At 44.1% G+C, this 20,923-nt stretch overlaps 1 protein-coding gene across 1 annotated transcript in view; it reads left to right on the plus strand.

Moving 5' to 3' along the window:
• Window positions 1–20,923, plus strand: part of Alk (ALK receptor tyrosine kinase) — a 698,959-nt gene that overhangs the window by 556,455 nt on the left and 121,581 nt on the right. The window contains exon 6 of the mRNA XM_034514490.2: window positions 17,857–17,988. Within this exon, the coding sequence (XP_034370381.1) occupies window positions 17,857–17,988 (132 nt within the window). The remainder of the gene's footprint in view (window positions 1–17,856; window positions 17,989–20,923) is intronic.

Here is a 20,923-nt window from a genome sequence, read left to right on the forward strand (position 1 = left end):
ATTCTCATTACAGAGCACATAAATCCAGAAAGGATAAGAAAGAAAATTCAACACATCCATCAGCCCCCAGCTCAGCAGTGACTAGGCATAACAATTTAATATACTCCCTCTAGCTTTTCATTGTATATAAAAATGGTTTCTGACATGCTTTTCCAACAGTCTTGCATATGGGAATGCTGGGCTTTTCATTTCCTATCTGTTTTGTCTGGGTTTTGTTTTATTTTTCCATGAATGGGTCATGACTTTTTTTTTCCCAAATGTTTGATACAGGTGTGCCGTCTCTTGTGACTATCTCTCTGTCACTGAACTTCTTGACACTGTTTTTATTTTCAATACTCTCATCTATGATGAGCAGAGTAGGGCATAAATATCTGTACAGTTTCATTTCCTCAATGTTCACTTCCTAGCTATGGAACTCTGAAAGCCTAAGGGTCTGAATAAGTTTGTAATGTTCTTCAAGTGTGTTGCCAACCTTTGCCAGCTAGGCTGTATAGCTTCACAGTCTCACCAGCAATACAGATGGTCCCCAGTTTATAACACTGCAAGCTGAAGTTGATGTTTCAGCCTTACCAGTGGACAGAAGTGAAATGGCAGTCAGTGGGAACCACACTTTGAATTTTGGATTTTGTTCTTCCTGTGGGCTACATGGTATGACATCTCCTATGGTACTGGGCAGTAGTAAGTCACAGCCTCCAGTCAGCTACACCATTCCCGGAGAAGTCCCAGGGCCTACAGTGCATAGTACTGGAAGCTGTGGTGTCTGATCACTTAGGTACGTTCAGCACAATGACATCTTATGACATTGTCTTAGTCACTGTTCTATTGCTGTGAAGAGATACCCCAGCCAAGGCAATTATTATAAAAGATAGCATTTAATTGTGAACTTGATTAGACTTTCAGAGGTTTCGTCCATTATCATCGTCTCAGGGAGCCAAGCAGCTGACAGGCATAGTGCAGGAAAAAGAGTTAAGAGCTAAATCCCGATCTGCAAGCAGAAAATGTAACACTGGGCCTAGTGTGGACCTTTGAAACCGCAAATCCCACCCCCTAGTGACATACTTCCTCCAACAAAGCCACACCTCTTAATCTTTCTCAAATGGTGTCACTCCCTGATGACCAAACATTCAAGCACCACAAACATGTTCAATTTCTGGTGGCTTTATCAGGACATGCTTCCATCATCAATTTTTGAGCATCTGTACATACATACATACACGCATGCATATGTACATATATATATGCATATGTATGCATGTTGGCATACATACACAGTGCATTCATACATGGGTGCATGTTTGCACGCATGCCCTCATTCATGCATACATGCAGGTATACATACATAAAGAAATGGCTAGATAGACATGTTATATTTTGCTGATTTTTCAGGGGCAGGTGAAGTGTTGTTAACTATATCACGTGTGAATATTCAAAACTTTTCCTGTCAGCATTCAGTGTCAGAAATAACATTTACTATGAGCACTTTGAACCCTATAATTGTTTTTTTTTGTCCTTTTTGTTTTGACTTCTAGAAAGAATAAAAACACGCATTTTAGCTATTATGTAGAAATCTAAGGACACTCTTATTCTGTAATATCACTCTTACTCACCCTTGATTTGTTTATTTCTAGGTTATGCTCTAAGTAGTGGTTGCAAGTCACCTCAAGTTCTTTGGAGGATTTTTTCCTTGGGGGTTGTTTGATGTTTTGGTTTTAGACAGAGTTTCATTATGCAGCCCTGGCTTGCCTTGAACTCAATGTGTAGTTCAGAATGTCTTCATATTTGCAATGATCCTCCTCCTTCAGCCTGCCAGATGTTGGGACTGTGTTTGCCACCACAGCCAAGTCCTCAAATTTTTTTATAAGAATGCAGAAATAATTAAGTTTACTACCTCCAAACCCCTGGGCTTGTATATTATCATTAAAGAGAAGTAGCCTCATAAACATGACTAAAGAAATTTACAACATCTAAAGGAACCCTACTCATTGTAAGGGTACCATTGTAACCCTACTCACTGTAAGTGATACCCACATCCCCTGGCCTCCCTGGGTATTCTGACAGGTGGCTTTCATATCCAATCCCTTTCTATGAAAGTTCACAGAGGTCTCCAATCCCAGACTCAGCACTAAGTCTACCCACCCAGCCTACCCTCCCATCCCTACCCTCAGCTGGCAGGAGGCATCTGGCATTCAACATGATGGGCAAGGAATCAGATGCTTGGCTCTGAAATCTTTTGAGTGTAGCCTTTTGTCCAAGCATCTGCTCTAGGGTACTTGCTTTGCAAAACTGACCATTTTTGTAAAGAATGGCTTTAATTTAACCCAGGCTAACCTCAAACTCACTGTGTAGATGGCCACAGCCTTTAAATTCTGATCTTCCTGCCTATACCTCCTGAGAGCTAGAACCATAGTCATGTAATGCCACACCTAGTTGATGCAGTACTGAGGATCAAACCTCAGGCTTTGTACATGCTAGGCAAGCGCTGTACCAGCTGAACTACATCCCTAGCCCAGACCAATCTACTTTTGAACTAAGACATCCCAGGAAAGTAGAGCATGCCCTGGCAATGTCTCAGATGATTCCCTGGTAGAACTGGTCTTTAACCTAAGAGCTACTGAAGACAAGGAGGCTGCTTCAACAGGCACTTGGCAGTGACTGAGAAAGGCTCTACTGCTGTTCCTTTAGAATCAGAATACAAAATTGCATGATGCCCATGGTCTGAGCCAGACCTCTCTGACACCTGCTAGCTCCCCTCTGATGTCCTAAGTGCAATAACAGAGAACCACAAGGGGCAAACCAGCATAGACTCAGCCTTCTCAGGAGCTAGGGCCCACTACCACCAACAAGGTACAGCTGTGTGCTGTGGGGAGTCAAGGGGAGGTATTTGCCTACTACAAGTTAAGTCCTGAGGTAATTCTGGCTTGTTTGTGCTTTGTTGGAGGACTCTCTATACTGTTTTCCACTGCACTTGGATTTTTCACTCCCATCAATAATACATATAGGTTTCCATTTGTTCACTAACATCAGCTATTTTCCATGACTCTGACATTTGCCATCCTACATGAATGACCTTCTTGTGTGTTTTGTTTATGATAGTAAAGGAATCGAGAAAAGGCAGTATAAGAAAAGGTGACCAGTGCATAGTAGGTGCTCGTTCATAGTAGGTGATCATGGACTATTGCTTCATCGCCACCACATCATCATCCCTTCCTCCCTGACTGTCATCCCTCCTCCTCCTCCTCTTGCTCCTCCTTTTCCTCTTCCTCCTTCTCTTCTTACTTCTCCTCCTCCTCTTTCTCCTCTTCCTCTTTCTTCATCTTCATAACCTTTCTCCCTGTTTTGTATTTCTAGGGTTCAACTCTAACCTGAGACTCTCATAAAGGAACTAAAAACTAAACCATGCCAGGAACTTCTGGACTTCTCACCAATACAGGCAACCTTTGGTCTTCTCACGGGAGGTTCATTCCTTTCCCACATGTCTCGAGCTTGGCCTGTGTCTATCAAACTAAACAGCAATGAAGTTCTCCTCATGTCCTCTAGGAAGTCCTTGTGTTACTGGCTGGAAGGATGACCTATCCACTCCCCACTGCTAGATCAGGGCCACTGTCTTGTCTCCTGTCTAAAAGGAGCTCTTTCTGGCTGTCTCCCAGCCTCTTACCGCTTTACTATAAATTAGTCATCTACTCTGCTCTCTGTGTGTGACACAGCACACAACAGCTTGCTTGCCACAGCTTTATCAGTCCCCCAGATCTATGAAGGTATAAGTATGCAGCTGTCTTCCTGCGGGAAGTTAATAGCTCCAAGTACATTCTTTTTAAAGGTTGCTAACATTGCAAGGTTCCTCCGCTTGGTTTATTTTCCATATAGACAAATCTCAGCTTTCCCACATGTAGTCATGGGAATTGGGGTTCCATTAAAGTCCTCCTCAGCAAAACGCCTTTCCTCTAAAATATCTACTCTAAATTGTGAACGAGGAACAAATTCCCTTTCTGAGCCTGTTGTACAAAGTGTTTCTTAAACAGCGGTGTCTACTTACTCTTTCAGCAAATGTTTATCACACCCCCACAGTATATCAGACAGTGTTCTAGGTTCTGAGTACTTAGAACTAAAAATTCAGCAAGTTCTCTTTCCATCCCTTGAATGTTAACTGAGGAGAACGACCCCATCCAATCTAATAAAGAAAGTGAATGTTGCCTGAAGCAAGCAGCAGGAAGGAAGACCATAGAGAGGAGTGTAATTGGGGATAGGACAAGGATTTAAGATATAATCACAGGGGAAGCTTTCCTGAAAAGGTAACATTTCAGTGGAATTGAGGAGGTGAAGGACTGAGGCTGTCTGGTCTCAGTGAATCCACTGTGTGACCACAAGGCGGCTCATACAACAAACAGAATGAAATCATTCGCTACCACGAGGTGGTTTACAGAACACTTGTTCATGATCTGCTCATTGGACCCTGTTACTATTTGGGCTGGAATGTCTCCCCACAGACTCTGGCTTCGGGCACTTGGCTGGGGAGGTCATAGAACATGTGACTCAGCTAGCAAAGGAGGCTGAGTCTGGGCAAGCCTCGAGGGCGACACCCATTTCTAGTCACTGCCTGAGTTCTCTGTGTTAGTTAACCTAACTATTACCTCAGTTTCCCAGTGCTCCACACTCATCCCCCGGCCTCTATGCTGTGCACACCTTCATGTACTTACTGTACCCTCAGATTCTATGGGCCAAAGTAAGTGTGTCCTCCCAGAGGCTGCTTCTGTTATATGTTTTGTCACGATGATGAGAAAAGAAACACACAGAGAGAGACACACACATACAAACACACACTCACACGCAATAATAACCTCTGATAAGAATGACATTTTTGTGTGGCTTTGGGGGACATACTATGAAATCTGATATTTAGGTCTCTCTTTTATTGACTTTGTCTTAGTAGCTAACAGTTCTCTAGGAACATCTTGTAGTCTTTTAAGAGACCAAGATCCCGTCTTAGAATTCCATTGCCTCACCCTCTGCTTACCACTTTCAGTGGCTCACTAAAACTACCACTGTGGTTCTCTCTCTCTCTCTCTCTCTCTCTCTCTCTCTCTCTCTCTCTTTCTCTCCCTCCTTCTCTGTCTCTCTCTGTCTCTCTGTCTCTCTGTCTCTCTGTCTCTCTGTCTGTCTCTCTCTCTCTCTCTCTCCAGATTCGTTGGGTTTTTCTTTGTCTGAGGTTGTTATTTGTTCTTGGTTTGTTACTGCTATTTTGTTGTGAGTATGGTTGTTTTGAGACACTCTTGTTATATACCTCTAGCAATCTTAAGCCCACTGTCCCCTGCCTCTGTCTCCCATGTTCTTGGATTACAACTATGCACCACCTTGAGGGTTTATGTCTAGCCGGGCATGCATATGCTCTACCAGCTTGACGTTCTCAGTCCACTCTGCTTATTCTTGTGCCTACGACAATGACCTTTCCTACTCTGGTGGCTCTAGAAAGTTGGTTAAAAACTTGGGCTTCCCAGTGAGACAGGCATAAAATTCTAGTGCTACTACTTTTGCTCTGACCTTGAAAATGACCTCACAGATCCTTCTCTGGGGCCCAGTTTTCATCTCAGTAAAAGCAGATACTAACCAGGCACAGCAGGGTACATCTGTAATCCACAGTGGGATCGTGGGCTTTACAACAAGGCTGTCAAAAAAAAATAAACAAAAATAAAAAAGCAGGAGACAACAGTTATTTCATATATTTTCTATAAGGACTAAATTATATATTCATGGTGAGGGTGTAGCTACCCTTAGCATGACTGGCATCTGCATCAACATCCAATGGCTTTCCTGTCCTTTCAGCCAGCCGCCACCCCTTCTACCATGGCTAACATAGATGGAGCCAGTCTCCAATGGTGGCCTTCCTTCTAGCTTTAAGAGGATTGAGTCCATCCATTTCCAAACTGGGGTGCTCAGGGCCTACCACTCATGACAAGGTGGTTCTGTCTTCATTCCTTCCGTTTGAATGACACCTCCCCCTCACCCTTCCTTTTCTCTTCCATCCCAAGCAATCTCCTCTACTACATAGTCTGAAGCCTGGTCCCTGCAGTGATCACACTTGTAGCTATAATTTATTTGTGATTAGTATTAATTTCTCCAAAGTACAATTGGAATTGTTCATTGTTTGCATAACAAACAAGAGAAGAAAATGACATGTTTTGTGAGGAGTTGTGGTGTAGAATAGTTGAATATCACCATGGTTCGGGGAGATTAATGGTAAAGTGTTCACAGGGGTCATTTATAATATTAAAAATAAAATTATTGGTGCATCTTTTCAGAAAAAGCAATGAAGATAAATGTCAAATGGGGAAACCTTTAGAAAAAAGACCATGTAACAAAATGAAGGGGCTATTGGGGGCTGCAAAGGAATAAGACATTTTTAATTTCTTCAGAGAGCTCAACCATGAAAGTGTAGCATGCTCCGCCTTTTTTCCGATGGCCTTTAGAAATCTGTGCGGTTCTTAGGAAAGTCACAGGGAGAAGAAATTTGAAACAAGCCCTTGGTGTCTTTCCATGTTAACTAGCATCCCTGGTTTCATCCTGATGCCATGTCTCCTGTTACCATCTTTCTCATCCCCACCTCCAAGCCACTCCCCCTACCAGGGGCACCTCCAGCATGTCACCCATGCCACCTCATGTCTCCTCAGCTCTATACAATCATCAGCCTCACCCAAGCCATCTTGATGACTAACGTGGTCAGTCCCAAGGCAGCGAGCATGCTGGCTCTTCACACTCTCATTCACTCTCCAACTCAATCTCTCCAAATCAGTCAGAGTGAACTTCATTAAGACTTACCAGCTGGCCTGGAGAGATGGCTCAGCAGTTAAGAACATGTGCTGCTCTTGCAGAGGACCCAGATTTGTTTCCTAGCACCCACATCTCTAGTTCCAGGAAATCCAATGCCTTCTTCTGGCCTCTACTGGCACCTGCATGGCTATGGTACAAATACAGACAAGCACACACACACACACACACACACACACACACACACACACACATACATACACACACACACACTTACTCAAAATTAATTTAAGAAGACTTACCAGAATTCTTATTTGAAGTCGGTTGTTAAAATTCATTCCATAAAATCCACACTCCTGACTCCAGTTTTCAGGATTCTGCCCGCCTATGCTTCTCCCTTCTGCTATAGGCAGCCCTTTTGACCCTTTGTGACCAACCATTCTGGGACATAATAGCATTTGCTCTGTTTCTAGATCATGACACCCTTCCCACCCCAGCTTCTCTATAGCTATTTCCTTTGGCTGGTTCTCTCGCATCCTTCAATGCCAGTCCCACTATCCATGTGCCCACTGTATCAAACTAGGTCTCAAAGCCACCATACCTTCACTCTTCTCACCCAGTTCCAGGCTTATGGAAACATTCTGAAAACAGCCCTCTAGTAAACTAAGCATTGACTTGGATGGCAAGGATGGAGAAGAATGAGGTTGGGATCTTTCTTTTTGGCATAACTTAGAGGAATGAGAAATTTCTAACATGACCCAAGATCCTCCTGGTGTGCATCTACTTGAACTTGGTGATCGAGTTTGTCCTTCCTTGATGTAAAATCATTAATACTTGCAATGTGCCAGGAACTCACCAGGAAGTAACATGAGTAAGCCAAACCCTTCTGCTTAGAAGAAGACACAAGTCTTCTTTCAAGGAGAAGAACTATCAAGGGGATCAAGGAAGTGGCATTTGAGGTAGGGGGAATTGTTCAAATTGAAACAACTCTATAGACAGCTAAAACTGGTTGTATAACCACTATTAGAAGCTGAAAATATTGATATTTAATTAGATGCAAAGAGACATGGGAAGATGGACCATAGAGTTTAGAGTATATGCAACAGAGACTATAGCAAGATTGGGCCTTGAAGAAGCCAGGGTTAGAAAACCAAATCGGTTCATGAGTTGACTCCAGAGGCAAATAGAGAAGAAAACTCATCATTACAGGTATGATTTTTTATAACTATTATTTGTGCTGGAAATGACTTTGAGCTTGTTCCCATCATTTTTTCTGCTCTAAGGATCTGGCTCTGTAGAGCCTCAGCTCTACCATGTGATGTGAAGAATGCTCACAGCATCCTTGGGTCCCTAAGACTGGTCCTGCCTAACCAACCTCTTGCTAGGTCTCTCTGCCCATGTTTCATGACTAATTCTCTTAACCCCATGCCTCTACAGTTAGCTCACAGTAAGAACCTACATATTTATTGTCCTATAGGCATATGATCTCACCTGACCTTTGCAGAAACCTGTACATTAGGCTGCAGTCTTAAGGAAAACCCATGAATTGAGTTGGTATTCACCCCACTAACCAGCAGAAATGAACTGGAACCCAGAATCATGTTCCCTGCATCTTAATGGATATTATCAACACAAACTGAACAGAATTTGTGTGTTGGACCTGCTGGAGCCATGACAAAAATGTAGTCTGGGCTCAAAGGGAATACCTGGAAGAACCCAGAACAGTGAGAGCATGGGTTGGTGAGTCTTGGCCACGGCTTATAATTCCCCCTAGAGGACCATATATCCAATGTGAGATGTTTCCAGATTTTGCCACACCTAGTTATTATCCCCAGTGCTTGTGGAACATGCTAGTCTAGGCCTCTTCTAGATATTCCTCTTCTGACAGCTTTCAGTGGTCCATTTGCTGTGAGATTCTCATGTCTGTGGGAACAGGAGCCCTGGACCATGGAAATCCCTGGGTTTAGAAGATGTTGGTACTAGGAAGCTATGGCCAAGATTAAAGGGACTTCTCCATGGTCTCACAGACCTAGAGGCAAGCTGAGGTTTCTATCCAGCTCTCCCACCCTGTAGAACAGTGACCATAGGCAGCCATCTGTGACTGGGCCTCTCCTTTAGTGTAGGAACCAAGATGCCAGGTCTTTAATGAGGTTGTCCACACTATAATTAATGAGACCCAAAGCCTTCAGAAAGACTGGTTTCTGCCAGGCTTAATTTACACAGTTCACATGCTTTCCAACGCCCCCATTAAAGTCAGCAAGGAAGCTGTAGCTGCTGGCCCGTACACACGATTTGACTTCATCCTCACCATGTCACCATTCATTTTCGTGTCTCTTGGCTTGTTTTCCCCTAAGCACCTGGCTCTCCTAGGCCTGGGGAGTATGAAGTCTCTACCAGGCAGATGGGATCCCAGCATAGCCCTGGATTCCAGCTCTAGCCCAAGCCCAGCCACAAATCCTCTATATTAAAAGATTGTCTCATATCATCTCCAGTTTGATTTAAGAGTAAAACCCCCTTCTCACCAAAGCAGCCCTCACTCCCCTCCCTTAATAAATGCCATTGGTTAGGTAGGAGCAAACAGGTAGGAAATGACCAGAAAACTGAGACAAATGTGCTTTTTTTTTTAAATGTCACATAAATTCCCTTAATTAAAAATGAATTACATGCCCTAAAATTGGACACTCATCTGACAAAAGTTCAAAAATTTGAACTAGAAAGTTGTGTAGATTTCATAGCATTTGATCTCTAAGACACAGATGAAGGAGGGGAATTCTGTGTGTATTTCTGCTTCAAATGCAGTCAGGGAAGAGTTCATTCCCAGCGAGTGAACCCAATAAGTCACCTACGGTGTAGAACAGCAATTCATGGAACTTGACCTGGACCACACATGTTGCTGATGCAAATCTAAACTAATTTCTGCAACATCCACTGAGAAGATAAATAGACAAACAAATGTGCCATGCTGTTTCAGAGGAGATGTTCCAAGATGCAAATGACGAATGGCTGGGACAGGAAATGCCAAAGTGAGGCCAGCTTGCTGGGGGAGCAGCTCAGCAGAAGGCTTCGAGGGAGAGCCATCGACAATGCTGGGCATTAATCAAGTTGGCACTAATGATAGCAAATCCATCTCATCAACTTGTAGCCATCCGTGCCATTGCTTAGAACCTGATCAGGAGACCGTTGACGGAAAGAGGCTTCGAGATAAGATTTGAGGTTAACACTCCAGTGTGCAGGAGGACAGTGGAAACATGGAGGGAGACAAAGGACCCATCCAAGATCCCACAGATACTAAGCTTCAGATTCCTCCAGGCCTCCAAGGTCATGCCACTCAACTGTGTGCCTCCAGAAACACTCAGGGGTCTCTGGGCATCTCCTCCTTTGGGCTCAAGGACATCTCCAGAGATAAAGATGACATTGACCTGGGTGGCACACGAACACCAAAACTATTTCTCACCTGCCTGCCAGGTGACTCCCATGGTCATTGCGCACTGCTTGTGCAAGATGGTCTATCTTGAGGCATAGGACAAGATGTCCCTGGAAGATCATCTGACCAAGTTCTGGGTTCTTGTCTTTCATTTACTAGTAAAACACCTCAGTAAGCAACTGGTCACATGTTTTAAAAGCAACTGTTTAAAAAGCAACAAGCATTGCTTAGGCTCTTAAATCCCCGGTCTGATTAATCAGGTGGGAATAATAACTGTTCAACTAGATTTTTATAGGCTTCAGACAAAGAAGGCTTAAGGAAGCACTTTGCAGGCTATTAAAATGCTATGCAAAAAGGAGTGACAGGGATTTAATAAGCCCAGTGACTCACACTGTCAGACCTGAAGGAAGTGCTGTTTCAAGGGCTAAATAAGTAAATTTCCACAGCAATGACCATAATTAATGAAAGATCCCTGAGTATCAGCTCTCCCACAGGTGATTTGGTCTTTTACCTTATGTGACTGGGGAACCTGGGATGTTTCAGTGATACTTGGAAATTACCAGCTCCCTTGGTATACCTGCAGAGATACACCGGCTGCTTTCTTGTGCCCAAGCCCCTCCCCTTCCCCACTGCTCCAGAGAAAGGTTACAACTACACCAGGGCCTTGGCATAGCCCACTCCTCAGGATAGAACAATGCTTACAACCACAGAGAAGATGCTGTTTAGGAAAACTGGGTTCTTGTTTAAAACCACTCACCAAGGATATTTTCCTCCTAGGAATTTATGAGCTCCATAAAAAAGGAACTTGAGGAGACAGAACAGTTGTTTTTGGTTGTGCCTCATTAGGTCTGAGTTTGGGCTGGCAGTAGAGATTGGAGTACCTGGAGTCTATCTAACTGAGTCTCTGGTAAGCATTAAACTCACTTGATTCAAGGGAGAATCTACCAAGAAATCTGGAAGTCTCCAGGAGAGGAAAGGAGATAGCAGAGGAAGCAGTGCCAAGAGAGATCATTTCTTCAGGCTACAGATGAGCCTGAACCCAGGAAGAGATCCCAGGAACAAAAATCCATATATCCTGGACATCCAAAGAGTAAAAGAAGCACTTTCCTCCACTCCTACACCCCTCCTTGTCAAGACTTGTGGGTGAAGGGCAAGCATGTCAACCATCTGCACACTCTGCGGACCATCAGCATTGAGTACATCCATCACTTTGATGACCCCTTCTTAGACAGAAGCACCACACAACAAGGGAGAACACAATGGGAAATGCACCAACCCCTCAGCAAACCAGTGGAACTTTGTATTCTCAACAGTGAAACAAATTGAATAACACCTTTCTCTGCTGATGTTCGGGACCAGTTTAATTCTCAGTTATTATGGGGGTGAGGAGGTCCATATTACCAGACAACTGTTGTAGATGCATAAAACTCCATACCTCCCTCCAAATTAGTGGCAGTTGCCTGAAGAAGACAGACAGACAAACAGCTGGTAATATTATGAGGCAGAACCTCAACTATGCCCCATGCAAGAAGTAGTGTGTATGTGGAAACCCAAGTGAAAAAAAATGTTTGGGGAGAGAAAGAGAAATCATGAAAATGGGTGAGAAACAAGGTCCGGTACCCAGCTGCTGAGAGGTAAGGGCTGGTGAAAGATGACCCTAAAACAATGACAGTGGCCCACACAGTGCTTATTGATCCCACAGGAAACACACTCTTTAAGCGTCAGAGAGAGAAAGAGAAATAAAGACACTGAAATAAAGTTTCATTGAAACTTTAGATACCTGTATACCAAATTACACTATGAACGTATACATTACATATGCAAATAGAATGCATTCAAGCCCTTATTAAATGACCTCACATAAATCATTATGCACTCTTTGGTGAAGGGACAAGGGGGATAGAATACTTGCCTACTGTGTCCGACACTGTGAGTTGCTTGGGTTTTTTGTTGTTGTTGTTGTTGTTGTTGTTGTTGTTGTTGTTGTTAACCCAGCCATGAAAAGAATAAAAAGAATTTAAAATCTGAGAACACATGAAAACCTCCTTCTCAGAAAAATTCAAAGTAAACAGCTTTTAGCTTAAAATAAAAATTCTGATAATACTCAGGCTGGACCAGGATGCGGAATGAAGGGGGTGCATGTATGAAAACAGCTGGGGAAGAGTGTAAATTGGATTCACTTCTGGAAAGCAATTTGGCAATGTGTATCAAGAGCTTTTAAAATGTTTATACCTTTTGATTCAGTAATTCCACTTCTGGGAATCTATCCTATGAAAATAATCGGAAATGCAGGCAAAGGTTTATGCACAAAGATATTCTTCAAAGTGTTATTATAAACAGACTAGCCGCCCAATCATTGAATAATGTTTAAATAAATGATGGTCAATATCACAGTGGATTGTAGCTATTAAAAAGAATTCGAGAGGGAAATGTTTAAAGCCCTTGGAAAAGTTTGTCATGGCACTATCATTATTTTAAGACTTGTACATGTATGAGGGGACCATGAGGGCTTTCTAAATCACAGACAGAAAGAACTCAAGGTAAATTAGCCAAGGCAGTTTTTAAAGGGGGGAGAAGAAGCCTCTGGGTTGTGGGATCCTGGATTCTCTTCTTTTTGTTTGCTTCCAACTTCAGATAACCGACTATTTTAAATAAGGGAAAGTTGCAAAGAGGCAATAAGACAAATCCAGTATGCAAAACACTCACTCACATGCCCTTAAAGATGCACAGTGGGTGCACAGTACGCATAAACGGCAGAGCTTAAAATGTTCCCATAAGTTGAGGGAAGCTTTATAAAGCCCTTGAGTTTTCTTGTGTTTTCTGTGGCGGGCTGGAGTGAGAGCCATCTGTGCTATGACTAAGGATCTCCTATGATAAAGCCAAGGGAGAATGCTTTGAAAATGAAGTCACCAAGCACATGCCCAGCGCCTTTCTTATTATTCTAAATGCCCTGATCTTCTACACAGCTCACAGCTACAAATCCAAAGAGCAGAGTGCTGGCTTTGGCTCCTCTTCAGCTGTGCTGTATCATAGCCAGGGTATAAATGTGTCTCTTCCTGGTCTCTTCCCTTGCCCCCACTCCTGCTTTTTTTTTTCTAATGAAGCCAGTAGAATCCAATCGATTGCAAGGGGCTCCACCCTATCTCATAATCTATCTCTTCTCTAAATGTCTAAAGAGAGTGGGATAAAATTTTTACCCTTTTAACGCCATTAACACATAGTTTAAGTGTTAAACTTGCCAGCACTTGGAGACAGGATAGAAACTGTATTTAGACCTTTGTCTGAAGGAGGTAAAGAGGTCGGGCAATGTTATCAGGCTCCCCATTTCCTCCCACACAGTACCAGTAATAATCCTATCTGTCACAAGGTCAGAGCACAGATGACTATTGGCCCCCATTTGCCCTGGATTCCTGGGGCTCAGTTAGTACCCCTGCAAAGCTCCCCCAGTCAGTACCTTGGAGAGATAACCTCTCCTCTGCTTTGGGGCTTTGGGAGGAGAGACTGGCTCTTCCCTGAGAGCTGCTATTGAGGAAACATTTCTCTCCTGACTTAGAATACGATGCTGTCAACATACAAAAATAAACATGGCCCTCACATCAAATGAGAATGAGCAAGAGAGTTTATTCTGGAGCCAAATACAATGACCAAGAACCTGGGAGCATGTCCCACGTCCTGAAATAAGAGCAGTTGCTTTTTTATATAATAAGGAAAAAAAATCATAACTCGAGAGTCTTTTCAAATCCAGAAACATCAGGTAGATAGTTCAAAAAAAAAAAAAAAAAAAAGAGTAAATCTCTCTGCTATCAGCCTCGAATGTTATCAGATAACATTATTAGACTGTGGACCAATGGAGACAGGGGTTTGCTTGTTTATTCCAAAAGGACTTGCCTAGATGTTGGGTCACTCACAGGAGTAGGCCATAAATTATATTAAGGGGCTAAAGTAGCCCAAGACCATTTGGTTCCGAACCTGCAACATCCCAACTCTCCAGACCATTGCGCTTCTAGTCAAAACAAATGTTTAACACGGTGTGAAGCTTTTTAAAACAAAACTGAAATTTAAGATAAAGCATGATGGTCAAATTGGTATATGGAATTAAACCCATAAAACAAACTCCACACCTTACCTTTCCCAGAGAGCATTGACTCTCTGGTGTGCTTTTGATTTTTGGTTTTGATCCTGGGTTTTGATCTGTGTTTGGAACTGCCATGCCGTGGGAAGGATGGTAGGGCTTCATGGCACAGAAGAATGCACGGTGTGCTTAGGACCCGAGAACCCCTGGAAGAAACTTTACCCTTTGCACAGGGAAAGGTGAACAACTTCCCTCCTTCTCCTTCTGTGGGCAAGAAAAGGGGAGAGATGACCAGACCAGGGACCTCTGGGCATTCATTCCAGACGCAATTTAAAGCAGAGATGTCCACTCAGGCCGTACTGGGCTCCAGCTGGCCAAGGCCTTGGCTGATAAAACTGGTGATTCCTGCTAGAGCTGGTTTTAGACTGCATATTAATGTCCTGTCCCTGCTGTAATGAACTTAATGGCTTCAACCAACATGAATTTATTCTCTTGCTGCTCCAGAGCACCGAGGTCTGAAATCACTTTCACTGGCCACATGCAAAACAGTCTGAGTTGGAGACTTTGCTGGGAAGTTTCTAGAAACATGCTGTTGGGTTGGGCTGCTACCTCTGGAGAACCAATTTCCCTGCCTCTTCTAGCTTCTGTGGGGCCTTTTGTGGTCCATGGGTCATAATCATCCCCCCACCCCTGGCCCCATTCTGAAATGCATGCTTCTCTTGTTAGGTTTGGGGGGAGGAGGGGTCTCAAGGGACCCAGCAAGAGAGATACATAGAGTCAAAAATGATTGAGCTTTAATTGAAGAGTTTATTCTCTAAGGACACAGTGGGGAGGGCAGAGTTTGTCCTTCAGAGAGAGAGAGAGAGAGAGAGAGAGAGAGAGAGAGAGACAGAGAGGTTGTACTGCCCATGGAACTGGGTCCAAGGTCAGCCAGCATCCTCTATCTAACTAGACTTAACTGAGACAGGTGTTTGTGAAGTCCCAAAGCTGGGTGAGAGGTGTTTGAAAGAACCAGTTAGCACCAGTTCTGTGTACCCTCAGTGCCTTTCAGGCTTTGCTCTCTGGAAGAGCCTGTTCCCAGGATCAGGGGAGAATGTGGTCCCCTGTCTCCATGATCTGAGAACCACCAGTATACCTCCTGTTTCTTATCGACTCTCTTGCTTCTCTCTGATAAGGACCCTGGGGATTCCATTGGAATAATCCAGGAGGATCAATCCACCTAAAAGGTTTACTTATAACCAGCCAAGTAAAGCTCCTCTTTACCATAAAAGGTAGCATTCATAGTCCTATTGGGTTCTGGGGACTGGGGGACAATTGTGTCAATCAGTGTGCTCTAGAAATAACCTCTGAACATGGGTGCCCACGAACTCTCCTGGAGACTGAGTCTGGGAAGAGCTGGAAAATGGCTGGCAGCTCAGACATTTTCATGGAGATGATAAGAATTTGCCTATGGGTTCTGGAGCCCAGTTGAATGGTGCTGAGGACATGTGCATGCTGGGAAGAAGGTATTAGGGACACGGGTGAGGTTTGTGAGCTGCACCTGAGCAATGGGTAACACATTATGAGTGCACCATCACATGGCCCTAGGTACATGAAGAGAAGTGAAAGGAGATGAGATAGAAAAAAAAATGATTAAGTCCCCACCCTGGGACCTTAAGGAACAGATTAAGGAGCCCAGATTTGATTTCCTGGAAGGACATCAGGTCTGTTCTCCTAAGGCCAGAAGTTATAGAGCAAGAGAGCAAGCCCAGTCAGGCTGGAGGCCAGTGTGAGCATACTAAGTGACCATCTGTTGTGTGGCTTTTCCTGGGCGAATGTGGATTTCTAGCCATCCCCGATAGAGCTCTGGTGACATACATAAGAAACAACTGCCTCTAAGTCTGGCTTGATGGATGGATGAGTTTATTGCTGGTACGGGTGAATTGAAGGCAATTGCATCACTAAAATTCCCACCTCAACATTGGTAATTAAACAGGAACCCTGAAGCTCTTGCCCGCCCTGCAGGCAGCAACACTGGAGGGTTTCTTCTCTATAGCCATTGTTGTTTGTGTAACCTTGGAGACAGACCCTGTGAATTTTAAATTTTTGCTGAGCTTCCTGAATCTTAGGACCCTTTCTGTTCCCTCCAGGAAAGGATATCTGAATTCAGGGGAGATAGTTGTACCACAACACCTGCAGCATCTATCACCACAGAGCTACCTTTACTTGGACTGGCCTGCAGCTGGATGCTCAGGTCACTCCCAGCAATCCTTCCCATGACATTCGGAGAAAAGCCTTTCGGTAGAGTGCATTTCAGCCTCACATATTGGCTATGAGACCTTAGGCTATTCTCCAAACCTCTCAGAACTCAGTTTCCTTACTTGGGAAATTGATATGGGCACCATTAAGACCTGAATAGATGCTTCATAGAACTCAAGGTATGTGGAAGAGTTCTAAAAGTAAGCAGGATTGGTGTGACGTTGGTTTCCATACCATAGGGAGCACCCCAGTGAACTAAGAAAATCATAGAACTCTGGATATTAAAGATCATCTGTCTGGGATATTATACATTACAGTCAATTTAGTATGGCTTCTCAGACAAAATTGGAGAAACTCACTGAGAGGCTAGGAGGCTCAGAGAGATTAGGAACCAGGGCCATAGGGAGAACAAAGATGGAACCAGCCATCGGGAGCACAAAGATGTGAGCATGGATGGCATGGGAAGCCTGGAAAGGCAGCTGCCATGGTGAGGATTAGAAGCTAAGCCCCAAGTGGACCACAATGCTCATCTCCACTGGGACCAGAGCTTCCCACACAAGAGCTTATCATCAGAAAGCACAGGCCAGACCTTTCCTTCCCTCCATTCAGCAAGGGAGATGATGTCAGGCCAGCCTGATCCTTCTTCTCCTCTCAGCCTTGATCTCTCAGGCTTGCAGAGACTCAAGTGGCAACTGCGTGATTAGTTATCATGATGCATCACCGGTGATTCGGGAACTAATAATTGCTAGGATGTTTATTGTAAGACACAACCCTCCCCTCCTCTAAGGATTTGGGAGTTGGAGTACATCTTAGTAATGTTGTCAAAATCTATCCTTTCCTAGAAGCTACAATGTCCACATAGAGAAAGGACATTGTCAGCTAGCCAATCACAGAGGAGTCAGGTCCATCTCCCATAGCAGTATAAGCTTGTGTTGCTCTTCACAGCAAAAAGTGCCTGTACTCTCATAATTTGCTCAGTAATTGATTCCAGTGATAGGATCTGATATCAGAGCCTGGAAAGGTGATACTGGACCAAGTAAACCTGGTAGATGCCCAAATTCTAGAGTAAGGTGGAGCCGGGTGGGGCAGGGCTTCCACCAGGAGGTTCTGCACCACAAAAATCATGGATTCTAGGATCCCAGAATGCTCAGAGAATATGGGCCAGCCCTCAACTCCCAGTCTGAGATCCTGAGTAGACTATGAATATGCATGAGGGGCTTTGATGGCCTTGAGCTTGGCCAGGTGAAGATGCAGGCATCTTGGTCAAGTCTTGGGATGTAGTGGAGCAGTGTTCCCACAAGACCAGCCAATGCCTTTGACAACCCCAACTAACCAGGAACATGTGTGTCTGTGTGCCCTCTAGGAACATCCCCAGGCTCCAAGATGGCCTTGCAGAGTTCCTTTACCTGTTGGAATGGGACAGTCCTCCAACTCGGGCAAGCCTGTGACTTCCACCAGGACTGTGCCCAAGGAGAAGATGAGGGCCAGCTATGCAGTAAGTAGAGGGGGAGTTTCAATCCTGCTCAATCCTAACCACCCATGCCCCCTCCTAGCCCATTACCCCATGCATGCAAGCCTCAGTCGCCTCCATAACACCCAGTGGCTCTTATGACTACTCTCTTGGCAACACAATTCCTCAAATGTAGAGCTAAGATGTGAGGTTCAGAAACAACACAGACCTCCAGGTCTGTGGTCACACACTTACAGTGAAGACTGGGGTTCAGTTCCCAACACCCACACTTACATATGGCTTACAACTGCCTATAACTCCAGTTTCTGGGGATCCCTCTTCCAGCCTCTGTGGGTCCCTGCATGCATGTGGTACACATACATACAAGCAAACATACACATGCACATTTTAAAAAATAAATAACATCTTTTAAGTTCTGCTCTTGGCATCCTCAAGCCCAGAGGAAATGAACGGGATGAAGCCTAACCCTGTGGTGTGACATCAGAACTCTCTGTATGCACAGTGCCTTCACTATGCTCGATCCTCCTCCCCATCTTCTGGGTACCACAGCTGCAGTCATATCAAGCCACTTCGTGTCTCCATGGTAGCTCCCTGGCTTTGCTTGAGTGGTCTCAAGCTAACACACTTCGTAAGTCCCAGCCACTCCTTGAAGACTCTCTTCGACAGTCTATTCTTCCAAGAGCCCTTCTCTCACCATCTCCAAGGAGCACAGTTTGTTCTTTGTCTTCTGTACCCTTCCTACTCAACTGAGTGCATCCACTCATAATCATTTCCAAAACTTGTTATTAGTGATTTTTTTGTAACACAGACCACACGCCATGTATGTCCCTCATTTAAAGTATGCATTCCACTTCATTTAATATAGTTACAGGGGTGTGCAACCATTACTATGGTAGAATTTTAGAACATTTTACCATGCCCCCTAAAACATGCCTTGCAATCTATGCATTTTTCTTGCACCCTTCTGCCACTGCCACTAACCATTAATCTCTTTGTTTGTACAGATGCACCTCTCTGGGCATTGCATATAAGCTAAATCATATAATATGCAGGGTTGGGTTTTTTTTTTATTAATTTCTTCAATTGTCTTAGTAGTTTTGAGGTTCACCTACAGCATGGCACATACCAATTCTGTATTTTTAAATTGCAGAATAATGTTTCATTCTATGAATATGCTACAGGTTTACCATCTATTCATTAATTCGTGGCCATTTTGTTATTTTCAGTTTGGCCCTATTGTACATAATACTGCTATGAATATCCACATCTCAGTTCATGCACAGATAAGGGTTTGCTTCTCTCAGCATGCACCTTGGATAGAATTCCTGGTTCACACAGCAACTCCACATGTAATGTATTGGGCAAGGGTCAGCATTTCTTTGAAAGTAGCTCCACCATTTTATATGCCCACCTGTAATATATAGACAATCTGTTTTCTCTTTGCTAACACTTGATATTATCATCTTTTTAAATTTTAACCATCCTAGCAGATATGTGTCAATTATGTGTTATGAAGGTGGTTTCGAGGTCTCACTTCCTCTCTGTGGACAGATGCGGCTGGTATTCTTTTCAGTTCCAGGTTCTTTCCTGATTCTTGGCATGGGATGAGTGCTCGCTGACTAGTGGCTAAAATGATTGGCTGAGTTGGGAAACTTGAGCACCATAAAGAAAAAACGGGTTGCTGTGGTCACACTGCAGCCCAGGCTCCCCACCAATGACTGCTCCACTTGAAAGGGTTTTTGCCAAGGAAACCACAAACACTTACAGAACACCTGTAGTGAGCTAGAAAATGTGTTAAATCCTAGGGCATAGGCAAAGTACAAGGCTTTAAGTTGCAGAGCAGCAAAAGCCCAAGGCAAGTTTAAAGACTGAAGCAGTGCATGGGCCCTTGAAAGTTGGTGCCTGGGATATGATGGGACCCAGACCAGTGGCTCAAACACACAGGCCACAGACACCAGTGACCTCTGAGGAATTTTGCTAAATACATTGAAAAGCAGAAAATTGTCCCCCAGGTCATCTGGACCCCATGGAAACTAAAAGAGGTTTATATAAATCCGTCAAAGTAAAGCAATAGATACATATTTTTTAATTTCAAAAATAAATCTTATTTTCATAGAAAGACATCAAGTGAGATATCCAATGAAAATAGAGTTATGAAGGTTTGAGACAAGGTTTCGGTATCCTAGGCTGGTGTCCAACTTGCTGTGTAGTCAAGGCCTGAACTACAAAGCCCAGTTATATGGGGACCCAGGACTTCATGTATATTAATCGAGAACTCTGCCAAGCGAGCTACATCCCCAGCCCTGTGGCGTGTTTCATTTAAGACTCCATGAAGAGTTGTGGGGTGGCACTTTGCTTGCCCCCACATTCTTTGTTCCCAGTTCTTCTCAGCATCCTCAGAGCAAAACCTCCCCTAACCTGCTCACAGTGGCCTGGGCAGCAGTCTATATGCAGACATGTAGTTATTTGTGCCTGTGGCATTTCCCGCAGTGCTGCTAAGCTCCGTAATTCTGCAAGTGCCTTTTAAAAGTTTTTTGTTGAGTCTCACTTCCCAGCTGGGACACAGGTTAGGCAGGCCATGCCCTGATTTTCAATGGGGAAGATGAAGGCCGGGAAAGGTAATTGATTTGTTCAGGGTCACACAGCATGTCGGGAACAGAGCTGTGATTAGAGCTCAGAGACCTGAGGATCTGGCCTGTTACAGTGGTTTGGGGCATCTCCCACTTCTCCATGGCTTGTCATTGTGGATTTCTGGAGGCAGCCCTTAGCTTCAGGACAGCCAGGCTTGGGTACCAAGGTCAGGAGCACTGGGCCCAGTGGCCTTTTCAGCCATGTTTGAAAAGCTGCTCCAACCAGCTGTCAGAGGGACAGCTCTACCCTGGAGAACACCCACATGTGCTGCGGAAACCAGAAGCCAGTTGCTAGGAAGGAAGGCTTAATTCAGAGAATTAATCCAATC

This window comes from Arvicanthis niloticus, chromosome 11 (assembly GCF_011762505.2).
Source record: "Arvicanthis niloticus isolate mArvNil1 chromosome 11, mArvNil1.pat.X, whole genome shotgun sequence".
Taxonomy (NCBI): domain Eukaryota; kingdom Metazoa; phylum Chordata; class Mammalia; order Rodentia; family Muridae; genus Arvicanthis; species Arvicanthis niloticus.